The sequence below is a fragment of the Lepisosteus platostomus genome, chromosome 7, assembly GCF_059453375.1.
Source record: "Lepisosteus platostomus isolate fLepPlt1 chromosome 7, fLepPlt1.hap1, whole genome shotgun sequence".
In the NCBI taxonomy this organism is placed as follows: domain Eukaryota; kingdom Metazoa; phylum Chordata; class Actinopteri; order Semionotiformes; family Lepisosteidae; genus Lepisosteus; species Lepisosteus platostomus.
This window is the reverse complement of record NC_142617.1, coordinates 51,643,858-51,657,741: the sequence shown is the minus strand read 5'-3', so window position 1 is coordinate 51,657,741 and position 13,884 is coordinate 51,643,858. Positions and strand designations below refer to the sequence as shown.

At 45.8% G+C, this 13,884-nt stretch overlaps 1 protein-coding gene and 1 non-coding gene across 4 annotated transcripts; both read left to right on the top strand.

The window, feature by feature from the left end:
* Window positions 1-876: 876 nt before the first annotated feature.
* anp32a (acidic nuclear phosphoprotein 32 family member A) lies at window positions 877-11,261 on the top strand. Of its 3 annotated transcripts, none has more exons than XM_088641124.1 (7): window positions 877-1,619; window positions 5,834-5,983; window positions 6,080-6,202; window positions 6,539-6,737; window positions 7,931-8,055; window positions 9,638-9,695; window positions 10,018-11,261. In XM_088641124.1, exons 1-7 carry the CDS (start codon window positions 1,566-1,568, stop codon window positions 10,077-10,079), a joined length of 771 nt encoding a protein of 256 aa, XP_088497250.1. In that variant the 5' UTR covers window positions 877-1,565; the 3' UTR covers window positions 10,080-11,261. The 3 variants fall into 3 exon arrangements, with proteins under 3 accessions (XP_088497250.1, XP_088497252.1, XP_088497251.1); XM_088641126.1 differs by lacking the exon at window positions 877-1,619 and adding an exon at window positions 2,652-2,922; XM_088641125.1 differs by lacking the exon at window positions 877-1,619 and adding an exon at window positions 4,173-5,299.
* Window positions 5,444-5,577, top strand: LOC148659165 (small nucleolar RNA SNORA28). Its single transcript, XR_015940663.1, has one exon. It is a non-coding gene; the product is annotated as a small nucleolar RNA SNORA28 (small nucleolar RNA).
* Window positions 11,262-13,884: the final 2,623 nt, after the last annotated feature.

Genomic DNA, 13,884 nt, shown 5'->3' with positions numbered 1-13,884 from the left:
CATAGGCCGCTGGAAAGCTTTGGAATAACTTTTTTTTCTTCCTTTTAAGCATTTTGTTCGACTGGTCTGAAGATCAGATTTGGTTAGCGACGTGCGCTTTTTAAAAACACGATCTTTTGTGGCTTCATCTGTGCTGCGCTGTTAACCTGCTGCTGGTCTTAGCGTCGATTTCGTGAGGTTTAAATTAATCAACAGTGCATGCTGAAAATGTAAATGTTTGGCGTAAAAAACAACTTTGATGGAGACCGTTTATACAATCGAAACGGACTGTCTGACTCAAGTACCAGCATTAGTAAGTGGGGAAAGAGTTCTTACATTCGTGAAAGGGAGATTTAAAATTGAAAGGGCTGGTCTAGTTTCCGTCTGTGTACAAGCCGTTGAAAGGCGGGGTTTGGTGTAATTGTGCTTATTTAATGGTTTACGAAATACGAATTTATCAGGTGTTGCTTGATATGTAGAAACAGAGTGGTAAAGCGCGTTAATGTAATTGAATTTAATAAAGTATCTTAGGTTGTATCGATTACCCGATGAGGAAAACTTAAACGCATCGTCTAGATTCCTTACAGATTCACTGGCGATTGGCCACGTGGTGTGACGGTAGAGCTCAAACTAGGACAGTACGTGTACAAAAAAAAAGTTCTACAAAAATCCAAAATACAAAGGTACTGTTCATTTTTATGCGAGTTTATAATACGCGACTCGGTAAATGACGCCTAAGCGCGATGGCTGTTTTGTTTTAAATTGATATTGTTACGTTTCAGCATGAGCTTTATAAAGAATTCAAGATTCCTATAATATGTAGTCAGTCATGGGTGGAAAACACCTTACGCCACCCCCCGATTACCTCGTGTTAAAAGCTGATGCCCTTTGATTTCACAATTCGTATATAGCGTATCAAGAGTTCATTGAGGAGCGCTCGGTAACAGTTCAACCAGGCTGACTCTGGCAGCGCAGGAGTAATGTTTTGACTTTTGTTTCAATAAACAACACGCTGCTATTTCCGAAGACAAATGAGTAAAAGTAACCGCAAGCAGAATCTGTCGTCCAGTGCATACATAGGGTGTCCTGGCGTGTTTACAATACGAATTATGCCAAATTAGATCACTGTCGACAGCACTAATTAAAAATCAACAGTAAGCGACGCGTATTTATTCTAAGGTTAAATATATTTTACTTTAGATTCATCTTTTCTCCCGTGTGTATATTTGTCACACCTTAACCAGGCCAAAGTAATGGCGCTTAAACGCAGAGATGACACTTAAATGCACATTCGCACTGTCTCAACCGAACATAATCTGACTAGCCCCGCCCTGCGTGCTGATTGGCTGTAGGCAGGGAGAAGGCGGGGGAGAGGCGTCTTTGGTACATAATCGGGCGCGCCGGGTTGGTCTGTGGTGACGACAATCTGGCGACCGGCTTCCGCCCCCTTTTGAGCGATCAAGTTAGAGTGAGCGGCGGCACAGTGGCTGAGAGGTGGTAGCTGTGTGTAAAGAGCCCCGTAAGTCTAACACTCTGCTCTGGCTGGGTTACTAAATTAAAAATAACAAGAAGCTAGCTCACACAAAATGGACATGAAGAAAAGGATTCATCTAGAGCTGCGGAATCGAACGCCGTCAGACGTGAGTTCTTTTCATACATTCTTGGGATTTTTTCCATAGGCTTTATAAAGTACTGCCCTTGATTTTTCTGGCTGCCGAATTTGGGGTGCCCATATAAGCGCGTGCGAGTGTGAGCCCAGTAGGGAGGCAGTGGATTGAATGGGTATGTTGTCGTGGAGGTGAAAGTTCCTAAATTTCGACAGATGTGCCCGGGCTGGTGCGCTCTAGTGGGTTTTAGTAACTTTGGTCGTAGGCTGGCTGGCACGCTATGGTTATGCAGCGTAGTTACCCATGGCACGGCGCTCCTCCGCTAGCAGGCTGTGTGAGCCAGGCTGTGTGAGGAGCCATATTTGTAACTTTGTAGTCCTCGCGAACGCGCCCTTTTCCCTCTAATCAACAAACAATGTACACTGACAGATATCTCGGTCCCTTTAGCTATTGCTCTCCAGTGTGATCGGCGTGCAAGTTTGACCTGGCCACTTCCGTGCGTCCGATTAATTACAGAATCGCGGGGGCTCCGCCGATTATAAAATAAATAACTTCGGATGGGACAAAAATAGTCCATCGCTGGTGCCGTGGAATCTGCTGCATAATTTTTAAAGAGGCAATGTTGAGACGAGGGGCTTTCTTGTTAAGTAGCGGCTCGATTTTTATTCACGATAATCGTTGAATTAAATCGATTAGGTCACTTTTTTTACAGTTATTACAGAAGCAACTGATTTTCTGTTTTGCCAATTTTTCGAGTCGTGCTTGCTGTGAGACTCGCCAAGAGCGATACGTAAAACGTAAATATTAGGTTTTGTCGATTTTTTGAGTATTTTATATTTAAAATGTCCTTAGATACGTAATCAAAGCGGTTCAAAGGCACAAGGTGATTCCCCAGTTCTTCGGAAGACAGGTATATTAAATGCAAGATATTTTCTTGTTGGTTTTTAGCGGAGAGGGAGGATTGCAAGTAGCGCCCGTTGTAACGGAGTTCAGCTGGTTAATTCTCGCCGAAAGTGTCTCCGGAGTGAACCGACTGTGTGCTCGCAGTGTTGAAGCGCTGCTCCGGACTCGCTGGTGCAAACACAGCGTCGGCTGCTCGCGGCCAGTCTCGAGCTCCTCGAGGCTGCGAATGGTCGTTCCCAGCGTCGCGAGCTCGTGCGAGGCTTGGACCGCCGCCGCGGGTCGCTTCGAACCTGCGGATGACCGGGGCTGCTCGGTTGCACCGTTTTTGCCTTTTAAACGTTGAAACGTGCTTTTTGGAGACGTCTGAATCGTAATCTAGGACAAGCCGCCATTTTATCAAGCAACAATGGCAAAAATCTAAATGGAAATGAAGGTGCACCAGTTAAAACTACCGGTTTAACGACAGTGGTAATGTGCGTCACGCGTTGCATCTGTTTTCGTGTTAACTTTGAGCTTTTTTCAAACGCAATCTGTTTTTAATGTCGCGGACAATTACAGATATATTATGATTACGCCGCCACCCCCTCCCTCCTTTAAACGCAAAATTGCTCAGTGCACGAATCCCAGGTCTCCGTGTGTTGAGGCTTTAAACTGGATTGTAAATCGTAAGGAATGTCCCATAATCGGGGCGATACTGTACTGGGCATTGAAAGGAGGGTATCCAGCGCAAAATCCGCTGTTTAGTCAGCCATTTTGTCTGTGTGGCGTTGTCAAGTTGGCGAATGAACTGTTTATGTACATTTCCCCCCGACATAATTGGTTAGCTAAAAGCCTACGCTTAATTTCCAGGTCGGTGTATTGACAAGATTTTATCAAGATTAAGGAGCCGAAATTGCGGTGATGTTCCCTTAGCGATGAGGGACTGTACTGGTGGCTGGGAACTGTAACTTGCGTCGCTGGACGGATATGGATCGGTGGAGCTGAGCTCTGTAGTCGCCGATGGCCGGGCTGTTCTCTTAGGATGTATCTGTCGGCGTGGGTTACCCGTTCTCACCAGATTGTGACTTTCTTCGCCTTGTTGTTGTTGTTTTTTTTAACCGACACGGAGTCGTACGGCGGTGTGTCGCGAGCAGGCGCGCGTTCGCCGTTCCCGGTATTGTCCGTCCTGGGGGGCTGGCTCAGCCCGGAACATGTGCCTTTCAACCGGAGCGGGGGCCGCCGTGACCGCCTGGCGCGACGGTGTTAACGTGGACTGTGCTTCAGAGCGGGAATAGGTGTCTACACGTGAGACCGCGGGGACTCCACGTGCTTGGTCGAGACGGCCGGTTGCAGGACCGCGCGGCACCGGTGGGGTGCAGTTACAACAACGGACGTGTGCTGGGAAGAGGGGTTTGTCCACGGGCGTTCGTGTCACGGGATGGGGCTCTGAATGTGAAAGCTCCAGGAAAGAGTTGGCGAGGAGAGCCCCTCGCGAGTGGGCTTGTTCGACTCTCTGCACTTGGACTGCAGATAACGTGACGGTGCCGCGCGTGGTATTCACTCGTGGAGGCTTTTATGAGGAGGAGAGGAGGGGGGATGCAGGGTCCTTTAAATGGATTCGTGTTATAATCTTTATAACGTTAAGCCAGCCTTCACAGCTGTCATGCTCCCGGGGGGGAGGGGGTGAAATATTCCAGTTTGGGTAGGTCTTGAGTTCACATACTGCCGGGCCAACGTCGACGTGAATGTCATTTATGTTGGTGTTCAAGTAATTGTAAAAACGTGTAATGAGAGAGAGGGAACAAAAAACAAGCTCCTTCACACCCAGCGCTGGTTTCTCGAGCTGTCAGGTTGTGCATCATAGTTGTTAGGCTGAGGCGGGCAAGGTTTAAGCCTTTCAGACTACAATCTAAACTGTATAAGAGATGGAGAACATCTGCCTGGAGTGGTACTGTGGATAATGGTTTTCGGGGACCGGGGCAGACTCTGCGGGGCCGCTTCACTGCCGTGTGTGGGCAGGAGCGTCCGGGGCTCGCACCTTTAGCCGGCCGAGTGCCACACCTTCCACTCCTCGTCACGCCTGGCGTGGACGGGCCGGGGGAGCTGCAGAACTCGGGTTTCAGGGTGACTCCCCTCCCCGAGCCGCGGTGCGCTGCGTGCGTCGTGCGGCTCAAGCGCTCCGGGGCGGGAAGACTCGTTCAGGGAGTATTGCAGTTCCCAGTGACCGGCATTCATTCGTGAGCCCATTAAAACTCTAATAATCAGCCCGTGGAAGCGAGTCATTTATCTTATAAGATTTTATATCGTTAATAAAAGAGAGTGGTTTGCACATTGCGTTCGCGAAATTGTTGTGTGTTTCGAGTCAACGCTGCAACCACTGTGAGGAGCTGACCTTGTGGGCTGATTTATCGGGGGGTGTCAGAATTGTAATTTTAGCTCCTTTGCATGTTTTTCATTTGGGCGTAATTATTGCTTTCGATGTGTTGTAGTCGGGCTTTGTGCCAGATTGCAGAGGACGGTTTATGAAGCTCGGGTTGACGGGAACATGTTTTACGGGGTCCGATCTGCATTGACTTTGTTCAAGAGGCGCGGGGGAATCTGACCGGGTTACGACCTTCGAAGTTGGAATTTTAATTTCTTGTTTGGTGTGGTTAATTGACGCGATTCATTTGTGTTATGTTCTTTTAAATATACTGATTGCCCCCTTTCCCATGTGAATTCTGCCCATATTTCTGGGGTTTTGTTTCTGTACGAGTTCTACTTTGTGTGTCAAGCTCGGCATCTGATATACCCAGCATGGCTGTTGCATGTCTGAAATGGCAGAGTCAGAGGTGAATACGATCCGTACCCTAGTATTAATTCCTCGTTCTGGCTCGGTGCCATTTGGAACCTACCATCTGTACTGGAGAGTACTACGCTTTCATGCCAGTGTTTAATGTTTGTAAGGTCTTGCTGATGTGTGTGTCATCCTGTGCAAGCTACACTCTGTGTCAGAAGTTGAAAACAACAATGATCTGGCTCAATTTAAGCTTGCTACAGAAAACTACAGTCTGACCTATTCCAGCATTCTCTGATCACTGGGATTTGCTGTTATGTGGACTGTCACATACTCAAGATTGTAGCAGCAATGTATTCAGTAACTCAACAAATTGAGTTGCATAAATCAAGAGGTTCTGCAGAACTGACAGAGTAGCCAGAGATGTGCCTAACCTCACCTCTTTGCTACTGTGCATTTACAGAATCTCAGTTTATAGCAGATTAAAAGTCAAAGCTTGTATATATTTTAATCTGGAAGACAGAATCATAGGATCACACGCTTTTCACATGTGTGTTTTCTAATTCTCCCGTTTTTTTTTCTCTTGCAGGTGAAAGAGCTTGTTCTAGATAACTGTCGTTCCAATGAAGGTAAAATCGAGGGCCTCACAGATGAATTCGAAGAACTGGAATTTCTAAGCACAATCAATGTAGGCTTAACATCAGTGGCAAACTTGCCTAAATTAAACAAACTTAAAAAGGTAAGGCCTCCTCTTCTGCGTCGACGCGCGTGGTGGTCTGTTCTTCGGTGAGCGGGTTCTCGTTAAGGACACGGGTTTTGCCGTCTTCTGTTGCAGCTTGAGCTCAGTGATAACAGAATCTCAGGGGGGCTGGAGGTGTTGGCAGAGCGATGCCCGAATCTCACACATCTCAACCTCAGCGGCAACAAAATCAAAGACCTCAGCACTATAGAACCTCTGGTGAGTGACTCCTGGGGAGCCACCTGGAGTGAGTGCGTGAGTGCGTGCGTGCGTGTGTGTGTGGTGTGGGGGGGGTCGTCTCTGACTTGGGGATTCTGAAGGAGTGAAGGCAGGTGTTAACATGTGGTGACGAGCGTCTCCTGTGTGGAGCGAGGGATGCTGGCAAGCTCCTTGCCGCGCATCCTTCTGTAAGGGAGGAAGGTCCGAGTTAGATGGCTGCCAGTCCAGTTGTAAAAAAAAAAAAGGGAGGGGTGCAAGCATAGCACAGCCGGTCGGACGCTGCCCGGACCCGTTGGATGATGAACGAGTGCCCCCCGTCTTCCTTTCACCCCCTAGAAAAAATTGGAAAACCTGAAGAGTTTAGACCTGTTCAACTGTGAGGTGACGAACCTGAATGACTACAGAGAAAACGTGTTCAAGCTGCTGCCCCAGCTGACGTACCTGGATGGCTACGACAAGGAGGACAAGGAGGCTCCCGACTCGGACACCGAGGCCTACGTGGAGGGGCTGGATGACGAGGAGGAGGATGAGGAAGGTAGGGCACTCCGCCTGCCGTGACGGCACAGTGTCGTAGAAGTGGCTGTAACAGAGCACTGCCCCAGAATGCTGTAACAGAATGGGGAAATTACCCCAGCTCCCTATTCTCATCCGTTTGTGGAGTAGAACTATTGGCCTTGGGTAGCATTGGCATCAGGCTCTGTATCGTGCTCCTTGTGATGCTCACCTGGCGTTTCGCGGGGCAAGCACTCGGTTTCAGCGTCGCGTCCGCTTGTTGTGACGTGGAGAGAAACGCAGTCCATCCACATTATATGGTTGCGACAGAATGGCGTATCTATTCACAGTAGCGAGTGAGGCCGCAAATTCTGGCCCCTCTCCTCAAACTTTGTTTAAAGCAAGCAGGCCAGATTCCTTTCAGTTGCTTGGATTTGAGGGGTGCAGGGTTACAGGGGAAAGGTCAAGTGTGAGAGCGGTCCCCCCTGCCTGTGGGTCACCTTTACTTTGAGGACTCCAGGATGAAAGTTTTTTCCCCCTCCCCCACACGTCTAAATTTTGCCCCTCGTATGTCTGCGAGTTTGGTTGTGGAGCCTGACAGAGCTGTTGAGTTGGAGGTCACTGGGACTTCTGTGTGGCTGAGGATGGGCTGGAGAACGGCGGGGGGGAAGGGCTGTACAAGTCGAGAACACAGGACATCTTATTAGTACAGTATTCTGTAGTCCTCATGACAAAGCGCGACACACTTAAGTCCTTGTTTGGGTGCTCGGCCCTGATGAGAATTTATACAGTTCTTCCTGCCGACATGAGCTGAGGTCTTCAGGTTAGTGTTTGCTGCAGTTGGTTGGATCATCCAGGCCTTGTGTCCTGGAGAGGTCAGAGCACAGGGGCTTGAGGTGGAGTTCTGTGTTCAAGGCTCCAGTCTCGAGCACGTTCTGCTGAAGAGAGCAGCACCTGCTGCCTTCCTCCAGCTCTACTACACGACTGAGTCAACTGCTTGCTCTATTGGCGTCGAGATCTGTTTTTATTGGCATGTGTGCTTGCGTGCTCGGAGTCTTTTAAACCATTGTCAGCTGAGATTAAATACCTAAACCACATTTACTTTAGGTGATGGGTGATGTATCGTTGGGAGGTAGGGTCAGGTCTAGATCTAGGATGAAGCACTTGTTAAAAAAAACACTGGAGTATAATGGGTGCTGTGCTGAGTTTATGGTAATGTGGTCTTTCTCTCTGCAGAGGTAGAAGAAGAGGAGTACGACGAGGAGGTGGCCCCAGGAGAGGAGGATGAGGAGGAGGGTGAAGAAGAAGAGGAGGATGAGGAGGAAGGAGAGGAGGAAGAAGAGGACATCAGTGGAGAGGAGGTGAGAGCTGGGTTTAGGCTGAAGGTGGCACATCACATGGTTTACTGCCCCCCAGTGGCCCAAGAAAGCAGGTCAGATTTGTGAAGAAATGTGATGTACGCCGAACCTCAGGGGAGACATTTGTGGTAAAGACAGGTGTGCTGCCAGCTGCTTATAGTTCTCTGCAGGTTCCGAGGGTGTTAATCAACATCAGTGGCTTTCGTCATGGATTGTCACTGTCCCTGTTTTTCCCAAGTTTGTTTGCTCAGCTTTTGCCCTGTTCTTTTTTTTATTCCACTTATAATTTAACACAGTTCAGCTCAGTAACCTGGTCAGGGTTTGTCTGAGAGGAAATATAAACTTAAAGTATGTGGGACTGGTTATGTATGGCAGGATTCTTATTTTGTTTGTATTAAGGCAACATTTTAACTGCCATAACCATGTAAGGAGAATGCTTTAGTTTATTTAGGAGGCAGTCTCTTGTTTAAAATCACTCTGCTTGCTCATAGACTGGGTTGATCTTGATGTTGTGGTCGTTTAATTTGCACTACCAGTTCAGTAGATGCTTGTTTGGGCTTTTCAGCAAGACAGAACTGTGTAGTGATGTCCAAGCTGGATGAACAGTTTTGAACAGTTCTCTAGACACAGCTGAGAATTGGGCTTTGCGCCATGCCTGGAGAGCACACTGGGAAACTAAAGAGATCCAGCAGTCAAGACAAGTTATTGCATTGTGCAGGTCACTAGACCAGGTAGCACATTGGCAGATTAGAGTCGGTGTGCTAATATGCAGCTCACAGTAATTTTTATTTTGCATCAGTCATTCATTTACAGCCTTGCCGAATTCAATACAAGCATTTAGGGTTTGTTTTTGCTGAAGAGTAACTCTTAATGCTTTTGTATAGGTAAACTGACTATTACAGAACTTCTCTGTTATATAGCAGGTTGTCTAGTATAACACAAGGCCAGTGACCTATAGAGAAGCAGAGGGAAAGGGATGTCACTGTAGGCAACATGGCAATGGTAAATTTTAACTTCCAAATCTTAAGCTATATTGAAAGTTTTCATATTTCCTAAGTATAAACCTTGCATGTTTATTTAAAAAATGGGAGCAAACTTCAGGACAATGTTGTATTTGAAGTATTACATCACTTGGGTGTAGTTTCTTAATTCCAGTCTGGAGAGCATCTTAAATATATTGTGCAGGAGATCCTACATCCATTACTCCCTTTTCATCAAATGTTTAGCTCTTGAGTTGATCACCAGCACAGTTCGAGTTTCTGAATTTTGAAAGAAGTTGGCTCTCTTGTTCCAGGAGTGCTATCTGCTCTCCTGCAGTGCAAGGTGGAACGTGTCTGTAATTGTCTGGCAGTAAGCTCTGTAAGTTGTGCTGGAGGGGAATTTTTGGGCACCTAACCAGCTGTAATCACACCTGGATAGGGCTCATACAGCTCACGTGGGCTGAGAGATAAAGAGTTAAATCAAGCCTGATCTCAGTACTATAGGGAGGTGTTTTAATGTGCAACATGATGTTTTCATAAAATAGTGGGGCTTACACAAACCTTCACGTTCACTGGTGCCATTAACTGCTGTATTTGTGTTTTAGGAGGAGGAAGAAGAGGAGTTCAACGATGGTGTAGATGACGAAGATGAGGATGACTTTGGTAAGCTGTGTCTTAAACCTCTTCCTGACTGATTTGACTAGGTTTAGTTTGGGGGAAGTTGTGGATGTCATTGTGCTTAACCTCCACGCAGTGGAGTTCCTACAGTCAGATCTCAGGGAGACGGCCTCCTTTTCATTGCAATGTAAAACACCCCCTGTGATGTCAAGTGTCTGCTGCACTGGCACTGTGGAGGTGAAGCTGTAAACAGTAATGACAGAAGGGGGTGGTGGGCACTGCAGTGAAACGTGGGCGGGTTGGCTCGGGTGCGAGACAGTTTGGGGAAACTCAAAGGCTGAGGTCTGTGTTTTTTCTTCCTTTACAGAAGAGGAGCGGGGACAGAAGAGGAAAAGAGAGCCAGAAGACGAAGGAGAAGAAGAGGATTAAAAATACTTTCCACCCCTGTTGTGATCTGACTGTTTTTGCCCTGTATTTCCCTGTACAATTTTCTCAGTCGTCCTGTGGCCGTGGGAATAGGAGATTTGATCCCGGGGAGGGGGGAGGTGGGGGGGTGCAAGTTGAATTTTATTTTATTTTTATTGTCACGCCCCTTTCTCAATTTCTCCTTTGCTCTGATGTTTCCTTGAATCTGTGAGAGAGACAGCAGTAGTAATATTTTCTAAATGGAGTGGACAGTGCAGCCCTTGTAAAGAAGTATTTCCTGTTTATTAATGCCTAAATGTGTATACAGGCTGCTGATGACTTGTGTATTTAAAAAAAAAAAGAAAAAACATACCAAAAACCTTTTATTAGAGTGCATGTCTGAGTATATTTTAATGTTTGACTACTGGTTTTCAGAAATCACCTATACCTATTTTTTTTTCTTTTACAGTGTAAAATGTGCTTCTGTGATGTCATCAGTATGTTGTATGTACTGTTTAGGCATGGAAAAGAATGCATCATTCTGTCGACTAGAACATGCACAAAAATCACATTTTAGTAGTGGTTTTTCTGTATGTCCTATACTAGAATACATTATGTCTGCCACTATCAGAAAATTAAAAAATGCATTTTTTTTCCTGCTTGGATAGCTTCGGTATTTTGTTTTTGTAAATAGTGACCAAATATTTTTTTGCATTAGGCTTCATTTTTGATAATGGCAGACATCTTCATGAAATAATTTCAATTGTAACATTGAACTGTAATAAAATATGAAGTTTAAAATACCCGTGTACTACTTTGGCCTGTAAACAACAGTAACTATGGTTTGGAGTAGATGGAATCTGTGAATTTTCTTATGATAGTTTTTAACTTTCTTTTTAAATGCAGAGTGCAGAGGCAGACTTACTGAGCATGACCTGATATTTGGGCTTGTTTTCTTACATTCAGTGGCATATTACTAATGCAAAATTGTATTTTCTTACGTAGCAGTCAGTGATTGACTGAAAATGCCTCATGAATGTAATAGATTACTTTCATTTCCCTTATCAACAGTTTGAGTGATTTTGTTTTTCCTTTTCTGTATGTCATCTGTACAAAGGCAAACATTTGAAAAAAACTCTTAAGAGCCAGACTTTTGTTTTGTCCTTTTTTTGTCATTCAACAATTTCAATAAATCTTTTTTTATAACGTTTTGTGGGTTATTTGACTGGAATGGGCCACTGAGATGTGGAGCCGATGGCAGGATGTCCCAAGTGAGATTGCGGCAGGTCTCAGTTGCAGAACTGGGCTTAAACCTGAGCCGTTTGATTCCTCGGAGCCAGATTTGCCCAAGCACAGCTTGTACTGAGTAAGCAGCACAAGCGAAATCATTGCTAGTCAGAGCATTTCAGTGCTTCCTCTTTCTAGCACTTTGCTTTTAAGCATGAGAGTGAAGATGTGCAGCTTTTCATCTTGATTCCCTCAAACTCAAGTCCCTCTTTAGTGGCCTTCTTATCCATCAGTGGTGTCTGTGAGCAGTAAATAAGAGGTGGGGCACATTTCGCAGAAGGGCAGGCAAATTAGCCCAAAATGGGAATTTATTCAATGTGAATACACCAGAAAATGTACTTTTTTTGCCTTTTAACCTGGGATGAACTGCAAGTTGGGGGGAATGATGATTTTTGGGCACATGCACTTTACTTGTATACCTAGTATTAACTGGTTCTAAAATCAAGTTGCTTTGCTTCTAATCTAAGTCTGACAGTCTCTTTGTAGCAGGTGCACTGATGTTTTATTGAATGCACGTTGATCTGCATAATAAACTCATATATCACCTTAGTCACCAGCAAAGAATTACCGCTGAAGTCACAGATGAACAGTAGGTGGCCACTGTTGTAAATACATCCAAGCAGTACATCTGACATACTTTGCACCAGGTTCCAAATGCTGTGTTTTGGGATTTGGTCACATTCCTCTTGTACAGCCTAAACGAGCGTGTGCTTGTTCACTGTTCACTGGTCTTGTGAGCCCCCAATGCCACACGTCCCACAGCAACTCGGGTCTGGCAAGCAGGGCGTAAGTGGCGCCTGCCAAGAAACCCTCTGTTACACGAGCAGCTGGAAGATGGGTGCTGTCCCATCACCACGTCATGCAGGAAACGCAGCAAGTGAGGCTCTGCAGTCAGGCTGCTGTCAATCAATACGTTCAATAGCTCCACTGATGATGCACTCCTGCACAGACCAGCATGCCCGGACAGTCCCTGGGGACTGGTTTGTTGTGCACAACAGTTGGCATGTAATTCCTCACGTCTGCACCACTCTCGCTGACCTCCATCACAGTGGACAAAGCACAAACCTTGATTCGCCCCCCCCAAGAGGATTTGGATCCAGTGCTGCCGAGTCCACCTGAAGGTGATCCAGCATACTGGCTGCAGGTAAATCCCTCTGCACTTCACCTGGCTTGCCTCACCTTATTACCACAGCCCAGCCCCCTCTCTCACCAGCACTCCAGGGATTCACAGGCAAGTCCGATCAGTCCAGCGAAATCGGCCCAAAACGTCTAATCAATATCCTAAAAACAAATGAGTATGCCTCATCCTCCTGAAAACATGCAGAGCAAAGGGTTTCTGCTGATGCTTAGTATAACAGTGGCACCTTTTCACTGTGACAACTGAAACACTGGTTCAGTGTTTTGTTCCATCTTTAAGTGTTTGACACAATTAGGCCACTCAAACACCATCTCTTGTCGAAAACAAAATCTTGCTGAAGAACAAAAAATAAGTTTGGCAGTTTCCTCCGAGGGATATACGTTTTTGGAAGGTTTTGAGAGGTAGAGTTCAGAGGCCACCCACCAGTATGAAACCAGTACTTTTTCTTAATGCAATTTCAATTTGTACATAATGCCAAAACAATGGAACCAGAGAGTAATGGGTGTGGAGCGTTCTCTCTCTATATACACCGAATGTAAACGTTACTTTTCTTTGTGTGGGATAGAAACGAAACGAACACACTCACATCATGGGAGACGATCAGCTTCCCTCCTTAATCGTTCCTGCTGTGGCGATTAGATTTGACCAGTCCTGAGCAGGGAAACGTCCGACAAGCACGTCTTCTGTGCTGAATCCCCTAATTGTAAATTTGCGGAGTTCTCTCACTGCTGCTGTATCGTGACCCCAACTGTCTGACGCACCCCTTTAATTAACTCCCAGGTCACCTGTGTTAGTTCTCAAATTAAGCAGGCCAACACTGTCAGACGTCACAGGAGTTACTACAAACTGTGACAAAAGGAATCAGATTAACTCAGCGTTTTTGAGTAAACGTACTAAACTGTTACGCTTTATAGAGTGTTTATTAAGAATGTTTGGAGCCTCTCTTCTGGTTTCTGAGCGGGTGTAGCGATGTTTTGCTTCAAAATGGGAAATCGCCACATAACCCCTAATGTTTCATGAACCACTGCTTTAATAATATCATAACCCTTCGTGTGCTCCGTTTGAGTTTCTTTTCCATTCGTGTTATAAATTAAGGGGCGGTGAAACTTCTAGATTAACGTTCATTAAACGAAAGACGAAGGGCAAAGAGGGGAAAAGTCGTTTTGTTTTCACGCCGCTAAACCACCAGAGGCTCGGGAATTGACACACTCCGATGAACAAATAGTCTAGCCTGCTTTTCACAAAAGATATATATATATAAATGAAGAACTATTAAGTATTTTTATGAGTTGTTTTCCTTTCAATTATGAAATGTTAGAAAACTCCGCCGTGATGTGCTACAATATGAGTGTTCAACATGCTTAAAATAAGACCCATAGCCCAAGGACGAGCCTGAGGTATCGC

Excerpts from the sequence above, each read along its gene's own strand:
- anp32a (XM_088641124.1), top strand. The coding sequence starts at position 1,566 with ATGGACATGAAGAAAAGGATTCATCTAGAGCTGCGGAATCGAACGCCG. Across the intron at positions 5,984-6,079 it reads AATTAAACAAACTTAAAAAG|CTTGAGCTCAGTGATAACAG; the intron begins GTAAGGCCTCCT and ends CTTCTGTTGCAG. Across the intron at positions 8,056-9,637 it reads AGGACATCAGTGGAGAGGAG|GAGGAGGAAGAAGAGGAGTT; the intron begins GTGAGAGCTGGG and ends TTTGTGTTTTAG.